The sequence below is a fragment of the Cervus elaphus genome, chromosome 21 (genome assembly GCF_910594005.1).
Source record: "Cervus elaphus chromosome 21, mCerEla1.1, whole genome shotgun sequence".
Classification (NCBI taxonomy): domain Eukaryota; kingdom Metazoa; phylum Chordata; class Mammalia; order Artiodactyla; family Cervidae; genus Cervus; species Cervus elaphus.
Window position 1 is genome coordinate 44,602,819 of NC_057835.1, and position 18,088 is coordinate 44,620,906.

Here is an 18,088-nt window from a genome sequence, read left to right on the forward strand (position 1 = left end):
GCAACTGAGGATCAAGTGACAAAAGAGAAAGAGGATCAAATTGTGTTTGATGAGTAACAGTATATTTAGATAATTACAAAGTAGTTTACCACAAAATTATTAATATTGAAGGAGAAAAAATAACTTTACAATGGAGAAGACTGACTAGATACCCCTTACTCAAATGAGTAAAATAATATTCCAGTAAGGTTACAAGTTAAAAGTTTGCCAAAATTTTTGATAGGATGCAGTAAGAAGAACAAGAGCTTCACCACTGTGTTATTCCTGCCAATTACACATATCCTGAATCTAATGAGACAAATACAAACTAAATCCTGCAAAACAACTTATTTATAATCATTAAAATTTTCTAGTTAATGAAATTTAGTGGAAGCCTGAAAAAATTTTCGAGGTTAATACTAAAGAGACAGGCCAACTAAATGCAATATATGAGTCTGGGCTGAACATTTTCTTATGAATGGCTTGACTGGGACAACTGTCAAAACAGAAAGGAGACTCAATATTAGACAGCCAGGTAGTAATGAGTCAGTGTTAATTTCCTGATTTTTATGATTATATTTGAATATACTGAATATATGTTTGTGGGAAATACTAGAGGATTTGGGGGAGACATTGCATTGTGTTGGCAGCTATTCTCAAATGGTTTGGGAAATAAATTGTTTTTATTGTTATTTTAACTTTTCTATAATTTTTGAGATTGTTAAAAAAAAATACAAAATAAGAGGAAAAGATCCCTAAGTTAGGTAATCCTCTTTTTCTTGGCGAATCGCAAAGTTGAAAAGCTCATTTATACCATTGTAAAAATTGTGGTCAACTATTCAGTCTATTTGTGTTGATTTCTGTTATTAACAGCATAATATCTTATTTTCTATTTGAGATTTTTTTATTTTCCCTAATTATGCATTTTGTTTTTCACTCTATGAATTTGGTAAAGTCCTCAGTGTTAAAATAAAGATTCCTAGAAATGAAAATAAGTTCTTAGAGAAATTTACAAGTGTCTACCTGCCTTTAAAAATGGAGTAAATTGTCATGAAATTTATAAGGGAAAGAAACTACACAGAGCACTCCCATGCAGAAACTCAAAATGGTTGCATATGTTTATCTGTTAAGAGGTCTATGATAAACAGCAGCTATATGTTCAAACTTACATGCAGCCGTTTAAATCACATTTCATATCAGTCCATGTAACCGGACAATTCAGGAAGTAAATTAAAACAATTCTTACTTTCAATACTTTCTAAGGTCAACACTTAGAATAATGAAAAGCTTATCTTTCACTCTAAGAAACCTGGGCGGTTATTAGTTAAAGCAGATGTGTTGTCCAATTGGCCTGCACCTGGTTATAAATAGCAGTGTGATTTGAGAACACCCTGGACACAGAGTGGACTTTCTAAATATAGCTTTTCCTTTCCACAAAGGCCTTTTACAAGAATGCTACCTTTGTGAAAATGTAGCCTTTAAAGAGGATACAGACACTAAAGTCAGTGACTTTTAGACATAAAAAAGATTTGAAGTATTTCCTTAGTCTGGGAACTCACATTTTAGAGGCATAGAAACTGAAGTCCAATGAAATTAAATATTTCTCCCGGCATCAAATGGCAGACAAGTAATAATGACCGCACTCAAGCCTCTATCTTCTGAATCCATTGGATGCAGCATATAATAGTTTGCAATAACTGCTTATTGTCATTGCCCTCAACACCACATTCCTTCTGTGCCTTAGCGCTCTTGCTTCTTTAAGAGGGATGATAATATCAGCAAGCTTTAGTTACAAATAATTTTTTGAAAATTTTGCTGTTTTGTAATTCATTTTCGAAAAATTGTATTTCTGTGTTAAAAATGTGTGAGGACAGTTTCCTTCAATTTACCATCTTTTAATGTTAAATTATTGTGTAGCAGTAAGTACAAAAACACATATAGTAGAAGAGATAAGTATCAGAGGCAACGAAGTGTGTGTGGAGAGGATGGGAGGCAGGGGGAGGTTAGAGCTGTCATACCTTAAAGGGAGATGGGAAGAGGGGGAAGAGAAGAAAAATTTGTTTGTTTGAAAAAAATATAATGGCAAATTAGACAGTGTCTAAACTTAATACAGTATATCTTCCTTAATTTAAATCCCAGGTTAACTTCCATTGTTTGCATTGCCACAGACAAGAAAATAAACAAAGCAAAGAGATTTTTGTGTACTGTACCATAATTTTACATTAATTTCATAAAGACTTCTATGACTGTAAAAATAAATTTAAAAAACAGTAGTCTTATCTTTAACTTATTTTACCTGCTTCCTTGCACTTTAATAAGTTGGTAAATGACATTTAAATTCAATAGTTTCAATTAATTCTGTCCCACAGTTTTAAATATACTGGTGATTATGTGTGTGTGTACATGCATGTGTACCTTTACAGCCAGTAAAATAAAGTTTTTGATCAAATAATTATTATCATCTAGACTAAAATCAGATATGATAGAGGGGCCAGCCATTGGTAAGTTTAAAAATCACCCTGGGTGATTAATACATGTAACAGGACTGCAGGTCTCTCTTTAGATGAAGCACTTAACTGCAATTATAACTAAAAATGGCTCTAATTTCATATCTGAAATTTGCTTTATTTAGAGTTCTTTTGCTTGTTCTGTTTCTATAGTCTTTGTTGTGCTATAAAAATATCAGAATTGTGAATTAATGAACTGATATGTAAAAGTGAAATACTGGACGATAAGAGAAACATGAAGTCCTCTAATTGTCATGCAAATAAGTTTGGTTGACACAAAATTGGAAATTAGATAAACACATTACATGAATGCTATGTCACTTCAGTCATGTCCAACTCTTTGTGATCCTATGCACTGTAGCCTGCCAGGCTCCTCGGTGCATGGGATTTCCCAGGCAAGAATACTGGAATGGATTGCCATGCCCTCCTTCAGGGGATCTTTCCAACCCAGGAATCAAACCCACATCTCCTGCAGCTCCCACATTGCAGGCAGGATCTTTACCCCTGAGCCACCAGGGAAGCCAAGGAAAAGACATTAATAAATCATAATGCTGAAATTAAAATCTTTTACTTACGTCAGTACAAAAGAAATCCTAATTTGTACCACAAGGTAATGAATTCAGTACTTTTCATTTGTTAAATGTGTGCCTGGTACCTTGCACTGCCGGAGCCTGCCGGCAAACGAACTGGTCAAGAACGCAATCACCAGAGTACCTAGGAAAAAGAAGACTCAGAAAGAAGACTCAGAAAGAGAAAGATGGGGTTGAGAGGGACGGAGTCCGCTTGCGTCTGACTCCGCCAACTTTATTGAAGAATACCACGCCTATATATACGCTAACAGGAGTTACTAAGAATAGATTGAGGGTTTGCATACGTGCAGAGCTACAGATGTTTTAAATTCCCACACTCAAGATCAGTAAAGCATTAATTACCCTAGCGCCCAATATGATTAAGATCATTAGAACATTAGATAGAAAACAGGCTTCATCAATAGAACATTAGATGGAAAACAGGTTTCAGGCATGATGAGCTTATCAGCACCAGAAAAACAGGCAAAAAGGTCACCGGTGTGTTTTTTCCCTGAAGGAGACAAATGCCAGTCTATACTTTAACAAGAAGGGGTGGCAGGACAAAGAGAGACCTTTTGATCTCTCTTAGGGCCGTAAGGGGCCTGTACATTCAGGCCGGCTCCCTGCATTGCACTGTGCATATAAAACTTCAGAAATTTGGAGGACAAACAAGAAAAACAGAAGCTCTCTACCTTCTAGTTATTTATACTGTAGTCAATTAAAGTCCTCTACTTTGAAATTTTTTTAATTCCTCAGTTCATTGTGATATCTTCATCGGTTTTCTTTGTTAAAACCAATCTTTAGCACTTTAAATAGCTTTTTCAATGTTCCTGTTAATGAAATACAGTCATAATAGTAACTTATAATGCTAATAATATAGTTGATAGGAGAAATGCTCAAAAATGATTGGAAAGTGATTTTCATAATCTACAAAATGTCATGAGGTTTCCCAGGTAACGACTTCTCTCCTATGCAAAAATGCACTTTTTATCGTCTAAGCTTATAAAAACTGTCTTACTTTACTCAAATACTAGTTTTACAACATTCTTTAATTCATATTTTAAAGTATTTTGTTCAGTTATCTCTCTGGAAACTGTTGACTTATACATATTATATAGATATTAATATGTATTTTTCAGTGGTTTGTTAAAAAAATGGCTTTTTTAACTGCTTAAATTTGTTTAATTTATATTGTCCTTCAGCATTTCCTTTTCTCACTGAAGCCTGTCCTGATTTCAAAATGACTGGAAAATCTGAAAATTCCATTTAAAGTAAATGTATGGAAAATTTTCAAGATAACATGTAATGATGGTAGATAAGAGTATTAAACATTGTGCTGAAGATCACTCTGTTAATAAAGAGATTAATCAATAACCCTAACATTCAGACATATAATAAAAAGGAAAAAAATTAATCATAATACTGAAAACAATGACATTTTCAATAAAGGGAACTATTGAATATTATATAGGAAACTAGTATCTGCAAAGCAGATAAATTGGCAGTGATTATGCATATATTTAAAATATGTTGAAACACAGTCATAAAAACAGTTTTCTTTTTGGCGGAAAAGAGGCATATTGAAGTATTCAAGCACTACTTCAACTGGAATAGACAGACACCATGCAGAAAGTACATGATTGTAAAAGAGCAGATATTAGCATTTGTGTGAATATGTGTGCTTTTAATTAATGTATTTTCATTCATTCAGAAAGGAAAAGAATGATAACTTTATTTTAACTGTGGCATTGTGATAAGCTGAAGTTCCATTCTTCGATTTTTACTGCTGTTGCTTTGTGTGTGTTCAGTCGCTCCGTCTTGTCTGACTCTTTGCAACCCCATGGACTGTAACCCACCAGGTCCACAGTCTGTGGAATTTTCCAAGCAAGAATCCAGAGCAGGTTGCCATTTCCTACTCCAGGGGATCTTCTCAACCCAAGGATAGAACCCCTGTCTCTTGAGCCTCCTGCATTGGCAGGCAGACTTCAGTATTCACCAAAGAATACTATACTGTCATTTATCAAATTAGAAATTTGGAAACAATCCTAGGATTCTCATTATAGAGTCCCCTGCCTTCATGCTCCCCACTCAGTAAGAATCCCTGACTTTCCTGTATGGAAAAGCTCTCTTTTCAATGCACACCTGCTCTATCACTCTCCAGGGCCAGCATTTCTGCCTCAGCATCCTAGTGAAGTCACTTCTATTTCAATGTGTGCAGGGCCATTTTTAAACCTTTCTCAGTCCTACGTAATTGCACTTTTAGAAGCTTCACCCTAAATGCTATCAAATGCATTAAAATATGCTGGAGAAAAACATGGTCCCAAAGGATAAAGGCCCCCCAGTGTTCATTGCCACCCTGTTTACAATAGCCAAGGCGTGGAATCAACCTAAATGCTCATCAGCAGAGGAGTGGATAAGAAGATATCACACACGCACACACTCACACGCACACACACACACACACACACACACACACATATATACAGTGGAATATTAGCCATTAAAAAGAATGAAATAATGCCATTAGCAGCAACATGGATAGATCTAGAGACTGTCATAGTGACTGAAGTAAGACAGAGAAGGAGCAATATGACATCCCTTATAAGTGAAATCTAAAAAGAAATGATACAAATGACCTTTAAAAACATTAAGAGACTCACAGACTTAAGAGAATGACCTTGTGGTTGCTGGGGTGGGATACTACATGGGGAAGGATAGTTAGGGAGTCTCAGGTGGACATGACACACTGCTGTATTTTGAATGGATAACCAGCGAGGGCATACTGTACAGCACTTGGAGCTCTGCTCAGGGTTATGAAGCGACCTGGATGGGGGAGGGTTTGAGGGAGAATGGATCCACGTGTATGTATGGCTGAGTTCTTTCACTGCTCACCCGAAACTATCACAATGGTGTTAATCTGCTATACTCCAATACAAACTAAAAGTCATCCTTATTTTTATTAAAGGTGACCAAATCCCATATTCAGTATAATTATAGATAACTATATGAAAGTTAAGTAACATTACCATTGATGAGTTGTAGTGATATTAGTTGGAAGTATCAATTAAACAAGTTTTTATCACAGTTTTGTAGACTTTTGTTCATATTTTAGAGCCATTTTTCAGGTGTCAAAACAATTTTCTAAGTCCTTCGCAAACTCCTATTCCCTAGTGAGTGAGTTTTTACTGTCACAGCGCTAAATAGCCACAACAGCAAGATGCCTGGAGATAAAGACCATCACATGGATAAGTAGACCAGATATGTGGAAGTGGGAATACAAAGTGTTTGCAGAAAAGAATATAGAAATCAAGAAATGAATTGCAGTGTCAATGAATATGATGAGTATCTGATGATAATATTAAAAAGTTGGGTTCTGTAGGGATGTCAGTAAAATATCACCCTACATAGTAAGTCTCAACACAGTATGTGAACTGCTTACATATTTAAAATAAATGCTGAGCGCAAGCCATCAATAAAAAATTAAGTATAGTATGTTCCAAAATGAATGTTGAAAAATGTCAATTGGTTTTATAACTGATTAGATCACCTATCAGTTTCATAACAGTGTTTCAAAACCTTTATTATCCTATCTGTAAAACTGAGATAATGAGCATTCCTATTTGATACACTTGTTGATAAATTTATACAATTCGCATAAAAGTCTTAGTGACCTTTCTGGCAAATACTTGATATTTTTGTTATTATTATTGATAAATAATTAGTAAACAATATCTGTTTTATGGTCATAGTTACAACTTGGAACAGAACAGACAATATTACTGAGATTGATTTGATCAGATATAAAAGTTAATAATGAGTTATTTTGAGAAGAAATGTGTTGATGTTCAAACATCCTTTCAAAAGCTAAATGTTTATTTAATGTAGAAAAATAGTTTAGTGAGAAGGTACAGATTTTAAAAGTATATTTCCTCTTTGGACTCAGAGAGAGCCAGAACAGGAGGCTTTAGAGAGTATTATATAATAAAGAACAGCAGCAGCACCAGGCTGTTGATGCTTTTGTGGTTTTAATGTGAATAACTCCAGGGCCCCATTCTGACATCAGTACTACCACTCACTGTGAAAGATACGGGCAAGTCGATCAGCCTCTCTGCCTTAGTTTCTTCATCTGTAATGTGCAAGTAATATTACTTGTCACTTGCCAACCGGCAGTACTTCTTCAGCTAACTGACTATCTCAGCAGGGATGTCTCAAAGATCAGCTAATAAATGATTTATAAACCTATTAAAATATTAAATGATGTCAAAAACCTTAACAAAAGGACAGAATAAATCATTCCATGCATTAATAAAGTGAAAATAGAATAGGTTACTTGGAATTCTGGAATGCTTTTTGCTGCTCTTATTTTTAAGAATCTAGTCATAATTAAGAATACACAGAAGAAAAAGTGTGTTAGAGGAAATAACAGTTCATCTCTATATTGATGAAAAGTATTGTGAGACAAGAAAATGAGATAAATAAGAATAAAGTAAAGTGCTTTCTGAGCTGCTTTTACCATTGACAATGGTATAACATTGACAAATTTACTTTAACGATTAAGATCTAGAGTAAGATAATTAAATAAATCTACAATGTACTTTTGGCAGATGTAAGAATAATATGCAAAATCTTGTGCCAGGCATTCTGAGGGACTCAAAAATAAAAGACTCAGAGTTCAAAGAATATATAAGAAGAAGGGCACCATGAAGATAATTAATGCTTACATGTGTGTGTTGTTACTTCAGTCCATAGTGCCAAATAAATATTATAGTAAAATTATTCATTATATAATACCTGGAGATGGGGAGGTGGTGTGGCTTATAAACTAGGCTTGAAAGATGAGGAGGATTTTGTCATTGGGAGAGAAGATCACTTCAGGTTGAGAAGATAGCTTGAGAAGACCAGTAAGAGAACACAAGAGATATTGCAAGTGTTTACTGTGATCTAACTTTGTATGCTTGGGAGAAGTAGTATAGGAGAAAAAAGAAAGTAAATTAGGTTGCCTTCAAATTTCAGAAGGCCATGCAAAAAACCTAAAACTGTGTTTTGTGGGTTCCTAGGAACCACTGAAGATTTTTGAGTATTTTATGTTTTAGAAAGTTAATTCTGGTGATAGTGTAAAGGGTGAGTGGGAGAAGAATAAGTTTAGATAACTAAGTAGTTAGCCTGTAATTGCAATAGTTGAGAGAGAAGATAAAGGGAGTGACCAGAGAAAGAATGGAAATGAAGAATATTTAAGAAGCATTGAATGAATAGAATTAAAATAAGGAAGTTTGAGAATTGATTGAATGGGAAGAACTAGTGAGATGGAAGTTCAGTTCAGTTCAGTCGCTCAGTCGTGTCCAACTCTTTGCGATCCCATGGACTGTAGCCTGCCAGGCTCCTCTGTCTGTGGAATTTTCTAGGCTAGAATACTGGAGTGGGTTGACATTCTCTTCTTCAGGGAATCTTCCCAACCCAGGGACTAAACCCAGGTCTTCTGCATTGCAAGCAGATTCTTTACTGTCTGAGCCAAAATGATAAGGATAATAAATAGCTTTGGGAGTAGAGGTAGAGATGTAGCAAAGCAAAATTAATGAGTTTGAGTTTTTAAGGACATCCATGGGAGAATATCCAATAGGCAGTAAAAATTCCCAAGCTACGCTTCAAAAAAATATCTTGCCCCATTATAGATATCATAGCCATCTATACATAGTTGAAAATTAGGACAATTGGGACAAATGGAATTACCAAAGAGAATATAAAGAACAAAAAAGAGAATAACTACTACTTAATAGATAAGGGAGGGAAAGAGCAAGAAGAAATATAAGGAGACTGTGAGGGAATCAAGAGTACAATCACAATCAAAGCCAAGGGAGAAAGAGGTTTCAAGGAGAGAGGAATAACAATGTAAAATGTTATATGTAATTTAATATAGATGATTATTATGAAAAACCCATTGAATTTTGTGATTAATCTGTAATTTTGTGATTAGTTCTGGTAAGTTGATAGATATGTAAGTTAAACTTCAGAGGAATTAAAGCAATGTAAAGAAGAGATTCTCAACCCCTGGGCCACGGACTAGACTAGACCACTAGACTAGGCCACTAGTCGCAGTCTGTGACCCGTTTGGAACCAGGCGGCACAGCCCCTCCCCAAGGCTCCTGTTACCAAGGTGACTGTAACCAAAACGAGATTATGGAGTAGACTGGACATAAGCAATGTGCTTTAGGTATCACTGTCTCCTGTCACCCCCGGGTGGGACAGTCTACCTGTAGAAAAACAAGCCCAGGGCTACCACTGATTCTGCATCATGATGAGTTTTATAATTCTTTCATTATATATTACAATGTAATAATAATAGAAATAAGGTGCATAATAATTGTTATGCACTTGAATCATCCTGAAACCATCTCTCCCCCTAACCCCCACACTGGTCAGTGGAAAAATTGTCTTCCACAAAACCAAAAAGGTGCCAAAAAGGTTGGGTACTGCTAATGTAAAGGATGCAGGAAAATTAGTATCTAACTCTTGTAAGTTTATGAATAAATGAAAGTAAAAGGTGAGTGTTGTAAGAACATGCAGAGTTAAAAGATGAAATATATTTTATAACAGGTAAAATGTAAGCAATTTTATAGGCTTTGGAGAAGGAGAGAAAAGGCAGGAGGGCAAGGGAGGATTGAAAGAACAATAATAGGGTCACTAGTCGGGTATTCATGTTGGCAAAAGGACTCAGATAAAGACACAGTAGTTTTGATGTGATGATAAAGAGAAACTGAAGAAATTTATGTAGGATGTCCTTGACATTCTCTATAAAGTCAATAGGCAAGATTTTCAGTGGAGAGTAAGAAGATGAAATAAGACTTAAGAAGTGCAAAACAATACATTGCTGTTTTTAGGGATGGTAAACAGGTCAGCTAGAAAGGAGCAAAGAAATTCACAAGTAGCTTTGAGGTCACTTGTTGCCTAATTAGGTACTGTAAATGTTTCCTCAAGCAAGGTAGCCCGTGTTTCTGGCTTTGTAACATTTTTAGGCTCAGATTTCTCATTACAAAGTTTTGATTTGTTAGGTACTGTGGAAAGAAAACAAAAAGGATTTGAATCTGGCTAAAAGAAGAGAGAAGAAGTTAAGTAATAATACAATGAACTAGGTCATGAATTTACAAAAACAATATGAAGATATGCCCACGTCATTTAAGGAAATATATATATAATCTTAAATGAAGGCATAAGGATCACAATTATCACTTGACTGGAGATCAGAGATGATTTGATGAATAGAGGGAAAACAGAATAATCGTTAATATCAAATGTTGGAAATTCTTGAACTTGAGAATTTTTATTATACACTGAAGATCAGGGACTATGTGAAGAACTCCCCCCGACAAATGTAGATGGGTTATTATTTCTAGTAGTATTAGTCAAAATGTTACTGTGAAAAACCATCAAAGACTAGCTGTTTTTCCCTCATGTTAGGCAAAATTCATTCTGCCAATATTTTGTCATTAAAAAAAAAGTCAGTGCCTTGGATTTAGAACAAAAGAGGGTTTGACTTGGCAGCATTAATGTGTGTCGGCATCATTGTGTGTTACAACTCAGTATATGAGATTGCTTTTTTAAAGTGTACTTTTGATAGGACACTATTCAAACTCTTATAACGATAAGGGTCCCATTATAGTAAATGGTATTCCAGAGAATGCAGTATCATAATCTAGTGCAGGAATTATAATTATGCTTTAGCAGAGGAGACTTTTGTGGAAATTTTCAAATTGTTGCTATTAATAGAATGCTGTTCTTGATATCTTTACTGTCACTCACTCCAAAGTGTCACTGGGAAATAAGCCAATTCAAGAAAAAGGGGAAATTAAAGTAGCCTCAAGTTCTGTCACTCTGTTCTGAGCTCCTGAGACTTAGTTTGAAACCCTCTGATATGTCAGACCGGGGGTTTGTTTTTAGAAAAAGTTACTAGATTCCTCTTAAGCCTGAATTAGATAAATAAGTAATATCCTTATACAGGAAAAAAAAAAAAAGATAATGCTTAGCATGGAAATAGCTGATATTTCCAAAGTATTTTAGGAATCAAAAACTTGCTTAGTTAAGTTCTTTGCTAAAGGGTTCCCTCTGTAATCTGTAGTGTTGTTTGGACAGCTTTCTGTTACTGTGTAGATCGGCAGTTCTCAAAATTTGGTCCCCCAATTCCTGCATGTCCCACAAACCCTTTCAGTCATTCCCTGAGATACTTCCAGTGGATTCACAAGTTCAAAATAATTTTCATACTAATACTGAAGTGTTTGCCTTTTTCACTTAACTGACTGATGTTCGTTTGCAGTAATGGTGCGGAACCATAGTGAGGAAAACTGCTGACACCTTAGCATGAATCAAGTCAGCAGCAGCAAACTCTGCTAGTGACCCTGGTATTCTTCACCACCACACACTCAGAGTTAATATTTTTAAAATGCGAGATTTACCTAAGAATGTACATGATCAAACAGTAAAGATATATTAACATATTAAAAATATATACAATCTCCACCCTTGAGTAGAGGTCTTTTTAATATTCTATGTGATGAACTGGTACATCACTGAAGCAGGTACCAACCGCATGGTTGTCTTAAGTAAAGTACTTGTAATGACTGCTTGGGTCAAGAGCTGAATTTGCAACTTTTCTCATGAATCACCATTTTTACTTGAAAGGCCTGACAAGCAAACTGTGGATTTTCAAACTTGGGTATTTGGCAGAGACTTTCTTGAAAATGAACAGAGTGAACTTGTCACTTCAAAAGAGGCAAAATCCAACTGTATCTGTTGCCAATGATAAAAGCTGAGCTTTCAAACAAAAATTACAATTTTGGAAAATGTGTTTGCTGCTCCTGTGAACTTGTCAGTTTCCCAATTCTTAAAAACTTTTCTGATGAGATAGATGGCATTACTAACAAATGAAATATTGTATAATGACCTATGGTACCATTTGGAAATTTTGCAGTGAACCAATATTTTTCCAAATGATTTTTTTTTTAAAACATATGTGGTCAAAAGATCCATTTAAAGTGCAAAGTAGACAATAGATTTTAATAAAGCAGTATGGGAAGCATATTGATACGGTTTTTAGATTCCCCATTGCAAAATTTAAAAATCGACAATTCTCTGAAAAAGCTATTAAAGTTCTCCTCACTTTTCCAACTAAGAAATCTGTGTGATGCCAGATTCTCCTCATATACTTCAACTAAAACAACATATTGAGACAGATTGAATGCAGAAGCAGATATGAGAAACCAGATGTCTTTTATTAAGCCAGACATTTGCGAAACTAAGTCAGAGAATTTCAAAATGTAAAATAATGCCATTCTTGTCACTTTTTTCCTGGCTTTGGAAAATATATTTTATTTCACTAAAAATATATTATTTATGGAAACATGTAATGGGCTTGTTATTTATATTTTAAGTCAATTAATAAATATTTAAAATTTTCAGTCTTAATTTCTCATATAGTAAATATTTGCAGATATAACCATATATACAAAATCTCATTGGTGGTCTCAATAATTTTTGAGAATATAATAGATATCTGAGACCAAAATGTTTCAGAAACACTAACGTATAGACCAAGCCCTAAGCACACAGTAAACTACTCAAGGACTTTTAACAAATTTAATGTTATTTTATAAAGTAACAATTGGGAAGTCATGGAATTGCATTTATAAATGATAGATAGGAAGTATTTTCCTTCTGTTTTAAAAGCAATCATACCATTTATATTAGAAGACTTCAGTGCCTGTGATGACATTCTCTCCATTCTTTCTTCCAAGTCTGTGAGTCTCATTTCATGTGTCCCCATTTACAGGAGTAAAATTAGCATGTTATCCAGTCACCATTTGGCTCATGACTCAATGTCACTATAAAAATCATTTAAGCAGCTTCATAGACCCAACTTCTCTTAGGATACATCTGTGTGGACGCTTTAATTTGTTTAATATAGGAGACGTAAGTACAATCTATTTAAATCTATAAATTCTACTAGGATGAAATCTTCTGGTTTCTTCTCTCAATTTGTGTAAATGATATTTAAAAGGACAAAGGGCATGAATAAGGGAAAGTCCAACTGAATTATCTCACTTTAGAAATCCATTAGACAAACAAAATAAAATTTAGAATACCAATATACTCTTTCCTTTGATAAAAAGGGAGAGTGAGATTTTTTTAAGAGGGGGGAAAGGAAAACAAGATTATTTCTTAGTCATGAGTTTAGATTGGATTTTTAGATATCAATATTTAGAGATATGCTTTAAAATTTAATTTTAAACAGTACAATACTTAAATAATAAAATGTCTTTTCCTTTCTCTAATCAGACTTTGGATATTAGTATAAATAGCTCTTTATATTGTATTATATTTTTCTAGATATTATATTTTTCTAGATATTAAACAAAAGAATATTATCCTTTCTATACATGACAAAATACTAATTCTGATTCTAATTATTCTAATTATAGCAACATAAACAGGAAGCTCTAATGGAATCAAAGCCCCCCTTTGGTAAATTTTCCAAATTTTCTTCTGATTAGTTTATTTTATATAAGGCCAGAATATGTGCTAAGTGGTACTCTATTAAACCTCTACCAGCTGCCGACACTTATTAGATATTTTTTGTTGTCACTTTTGGGTGAATGTCTGTCAGACAAAACATTTGGCAACAGTTTCCCCAGAATGTCTGAGCAAACAAGAAGTCATTATACAGTGATTATAATGCTGTAAAAGTTATTTCCAGTCTCTGGTAGTCATATCAATAAATTTAAGAGCCGTGTCTAAATGTTTAGTTGGACGAGGAAAAGATAGCTGCTATGCATGTAAAAATGACTGTTTTGAGCACCTAATGGGAACTCACTAAGGAAGTATAATCATGGAGAGAGGAAAAAAAAGATCCAGTTTATAGCATCTATATATCTTATTTCAAAATGTAATTATATTTTTCCTTCATGTATTTACATAGGCATTATTTGTCAGCTGTTGTTCTTTTAGTGAAAAATAAGTTTATTGTCTAGAGAAAGCAAATGTAAAAAGAGTGCTATACTACTTTACAATAATAACTATTATATTAATGATTATAATGGGTGCCATAATTGAACGCCCAGTACTTAGTTTCTGAGGTTTATAATTGGATGCACATCAGTCTAGCAAATATATTTCATAAATGCTTAAGGAGAAAAGAAGTTTACAGAAGTACTCTCTTACAATTCTTGTTATTGTCTTTACTCAATCCAATTGAAAACTAGGCATACACATTTCAAAGGTGAACACAATATACGTGTATCAGTACATCTCTCATAACCCTGTTTCTTCTTCCATGAGCTCATTTTTTTAGGAGTACCTTAATGAAAATTCAAATTAAGTCATTGGCTCCCCTCTTACAAGTAGAATTACCCTCATCCCTAGGAATTAACATCCCCAGATATATAAATCATAGCACAGTACACCTTTTAATTCATATCTTCTCATGGAAAGTGTTAGCACTTTTTTTGTGTCTCACTCTGATATTTCAAATCTTGTTAAATCTGTTATCAGCAATGTGAATTAGAAGTAAACTCCCACATATATAAGTATTATTATGACAGTCTATATTTGAAAAAATGATAATGACAAAAAACAGGGAACTTTATTGCAGAATACAGTACTCTTTATGCAAAACTCACAGACCTAGGTTTGAGTCATAGTTCTGTGCTCCATTTAGCAGTCACTTAACATCCCTGAAACTTACTTTCATCAATTAAAAAAAGATTTGCCTGCTTCATAACCTTGTTATTAGATGAGAAATAATAGCAGTTGTGCTATTTTTAAAGCCTATGTTTTAAAAAGTCATAAAGAGACTAAGAATGAAAGACAATAACAATGGATGTGAGATTAACTTATTCCTGTAACTCTTTTATCAGATACATTTGCTGGATATAAGGTCAATGACTGATTCTTAATTTCCACAGCATGTGTCCTTATTTCAAAACATGACCATAGAAAGATATCTGTAAAGATATCCAATTATAAATCTTTAAAGTAACATAGAAACTAAGTGCTATGTTTGTTAATGGTGGTGAAGTAAGTAATGAAAATATTGTTATATTTAATGATACTGAATTACTTCAAGGTCAAAAACTATCCAAATTCGTAGCTTACCTATAGACAAGCAACCTGGTAGAACAGAAAGAGTGGACTGGGAATTTGCAGACCTTCATTCCAAACAATTAATTATGTGAAAATTGGCAAATTACTTGAACTCTCTGGTCCTCAAATTCTTCATCTATAAAACTTTCCAGAGTTTTAGAATTTGGTCATTTAGTATAGGGCTTCCCTGGTAGCTCAGACAGTAAAGAATCTGCCTGAGTGCAGAAGACCTAGGTTCCATCAGGAGTAGGGATGTGCTCTGTGGCTACTGATGAAAGGCTATCAATATATTTCTTTCTCATTGTTCATTTCTTTTCAACATACTTTTATTCAGCACTTACAATGTGCTAACGGCTCTACTAGGAATACTTTGCAGTTAAAATATTAACAAACTGCAGTTCCTGTCTTGTCAGAACTTGTGATATGTCTAGAGGTGAGTCACCCATAATGCTAGTTAGAATTTTAGTGCCCTTACAGGCACAAATCAGGGCCGGTGGGAATGGTAACTGATGAGATAGGGGAAAGAAGACAAAGAGAAGATGGGATTTGGCTGAATTTTGATGGCTAAATCCATTTCAATAGGCAAGTTTGGGGATTTCCCTGGTGGTCCAGTGGTTAAGATTGTGCTCCCAATGCAGGGGGCATGGGTTCAATCCCTGGTCAGGATGATTAAGACCATGCATGCTGCCCTCTCCCCCACCAAAAAAAAAAAAAAAACAAGCAGACTAACAGACTTGAACAAATGCACCATCAGAGAAGATCTGGGAAGATATATGTATTATTCTGTAACATACAAAATGTGAGAGTGAGTGGTTAAAGTTAGTGCACCAAAAGTGGCTTCTTCCCAGGTTATGGGAAAACTCAGCACTAATCCTGGTGAGAGTTTTTCTTATGTTTTACAGAGAATAATTATGAGTGACATCAAATAAAAACCAACATGACTTGGCAAATGATTAGACATGGATATTAAGTAAAGAAATAACTAAAAAATTGGGGTAGCAAAATGTCAGACATTACTGAGCAACTAAGCACAGCATGGCACATGATCAACATGGTGTATTAATGATGCAGATTTTCTCTGTTTGTGTTTTATTATTGTCTAACTTTTTTTTATTGAATTTGAAATGTTTCCAAAACCAGCTGGAAGTCCCCTATTCAGCAGCCAGTTCCTCTTGTGTGTGAAAGAGATTGGGAGAACGTTCTATATAGGAGATGCATACTTTTGTATTATCCATAGTGAGAAATTAGAAGCATTGAAATTAGATGAGTTATTCAAGTCAGTAAGTAAACAAGGTCGATGACTGATTCTAAATCTCCACAAAATGTGCCCTTATTTCTAAAGATGACCCTAGAAAGGGAAATCATAAAGAATATAAAGGTCAAATGGGATGGAACCAGGACAATAAGATATCATGAAAGCTAAGTAAAGTGACAGTTGTTGTTTTTTTTTCTTTTTTAATCAGCACTTTCCCACCATGTGCCAAACACTGTGTTAGGCTCTTGAGATACATAATCCAAGTAAATTTTCATGATCATCCTGGGAACTAAGTATATTATCATATCTATAAATAAAGAACTGAGTACAGAGGGATTAGACATGACATAACAAGTAAATGGAAACTCCAGAATCAAATACAGATACACCTGATTCCTATTTTGCCCCATACCTTTTAATTTGTCCTAGGGGAGAGTTTCAAGGACAATGTAACTAGCAGTATCAACTAGAGAGCTCAAACAGGATGGACCCTCAGAAGAAACTTCAAGCAGTTATTTAATGTTAAAACAGATCATTTAATGATTTGTAAGAAAGTAGTCTCTGTAAAAAAAAAATCCTATACAAAGGCCAATGGAATAGAAAAATTCTAAAGGTTGGTTCAAGAAAAATGAGAAAATAAAAGTAGCTGAACCCTTCTGAGAAGTTTAATGAAGGAAAGAGAAGGTAGTGCAAAGATGTATGAAGGTTGAGGAAAGGGTATTGAGTTGAATGGTTGGCGCAGTTTTTTAAGTAAGGTAACACTTGAACAGGCTTATAGACTTAAAGAAGAAATCCAGAGGAGAAACAAGACACAAATTACTGAGGGAAAAAAAAAAAAATGGATTCAGCAAGGTCCTATCGGAGGTAATAAGAAATAAAATCAATTTGTCGTTGTTGTTCAGTCACTAAGTCGTGTCTGACTCTGTGACTCCATGGACTGTAGCACTCCAGGTTCCTCTATCCTCCACTCTCTCCTGGAGTTTGCTCGAATTCGTGACCCTCCAGTCAGTGATGCCATCCAACCATGTCATGCCCTGTTACCCTCTTCTCCTCCTGCCTTCAATCTTTCCCAGCATCAGGGTCTTTTCCAATGAGTCAGTTTTTCACATCAGGTGGCCAAAGTATTGGAGCTTTAGCTTCAGCATCAGTCCTACCAATGACTATTCAGGTTTGATTTCCTTTAGGATTGACTTGTTTTGTCTCCTTGAAGTTCAAGGGACTCTCAAGAGTCTCCTCCAGCATCACCATTTGAAAGCATCCATTCTTTAGTGCTCAACCTTGTTTATGTTCAAACTCTCTCTTCTGTACATGACTACCAGAAAAAAACCATAGCTTTGACTATACAGATCTTTGTCAGCAAAGTGATGTTCCTCCTTTTTAATATGCTGTCTAGGTTTGTCATAGCTTTCCTTCCAAGGGACAAACATCTTTTAATTTCATAGAATCAGTAGCATGCCTTAAAAAAGAAAGCAGCTAATTTATCTAGAAAAAAAAATAGTGATTTGCAGAGAAATATATTTGAGATAGGAAGAAATTTAAGAACTTGTAACAGATATCTTAATCTTTTCCAAGAAGAAAGATTCAGAGTTGTCTCTTAAGGCAGGTAGTATCTGGTTGTGTGGAGCAGAAAGGGTTTGAAATGCTTCCCACAG

The 18,088-nt window shown here is 34.6% G+C and overlaps 1 protein-coding gene across 2 annotated transcripts in view; it reads left to right on the top strand.

The window, feature by feature from the left end:
- Positions 1–18,088, top strand: part of PKIA (cAMP-dependent protein kinase inhibitor alpha) — a 98,171-nt gene that overhangs the window by 68,083 nt on the left and 12,000 nt on the right. The window contains exon 1 of one of the 2 annotated variants that reach the window (XM_043880050.1): positions 12,885–13,012. The exons of the other annotated variant lie outside the window; for it this stretch is intronic. Within the exon in view, the coding sequence (XP_043735985.1) occupies positions 12,911–13,012 (102 nt within the window). The 5' untranslated portion in view covers positions 12,885–12,910. Of the gene's footprint in view, positions 1–12,884; positions 13,013–18,088 lie in introns of those variants that run through there. 2 annotated transcript variants of the gene reach the window in all.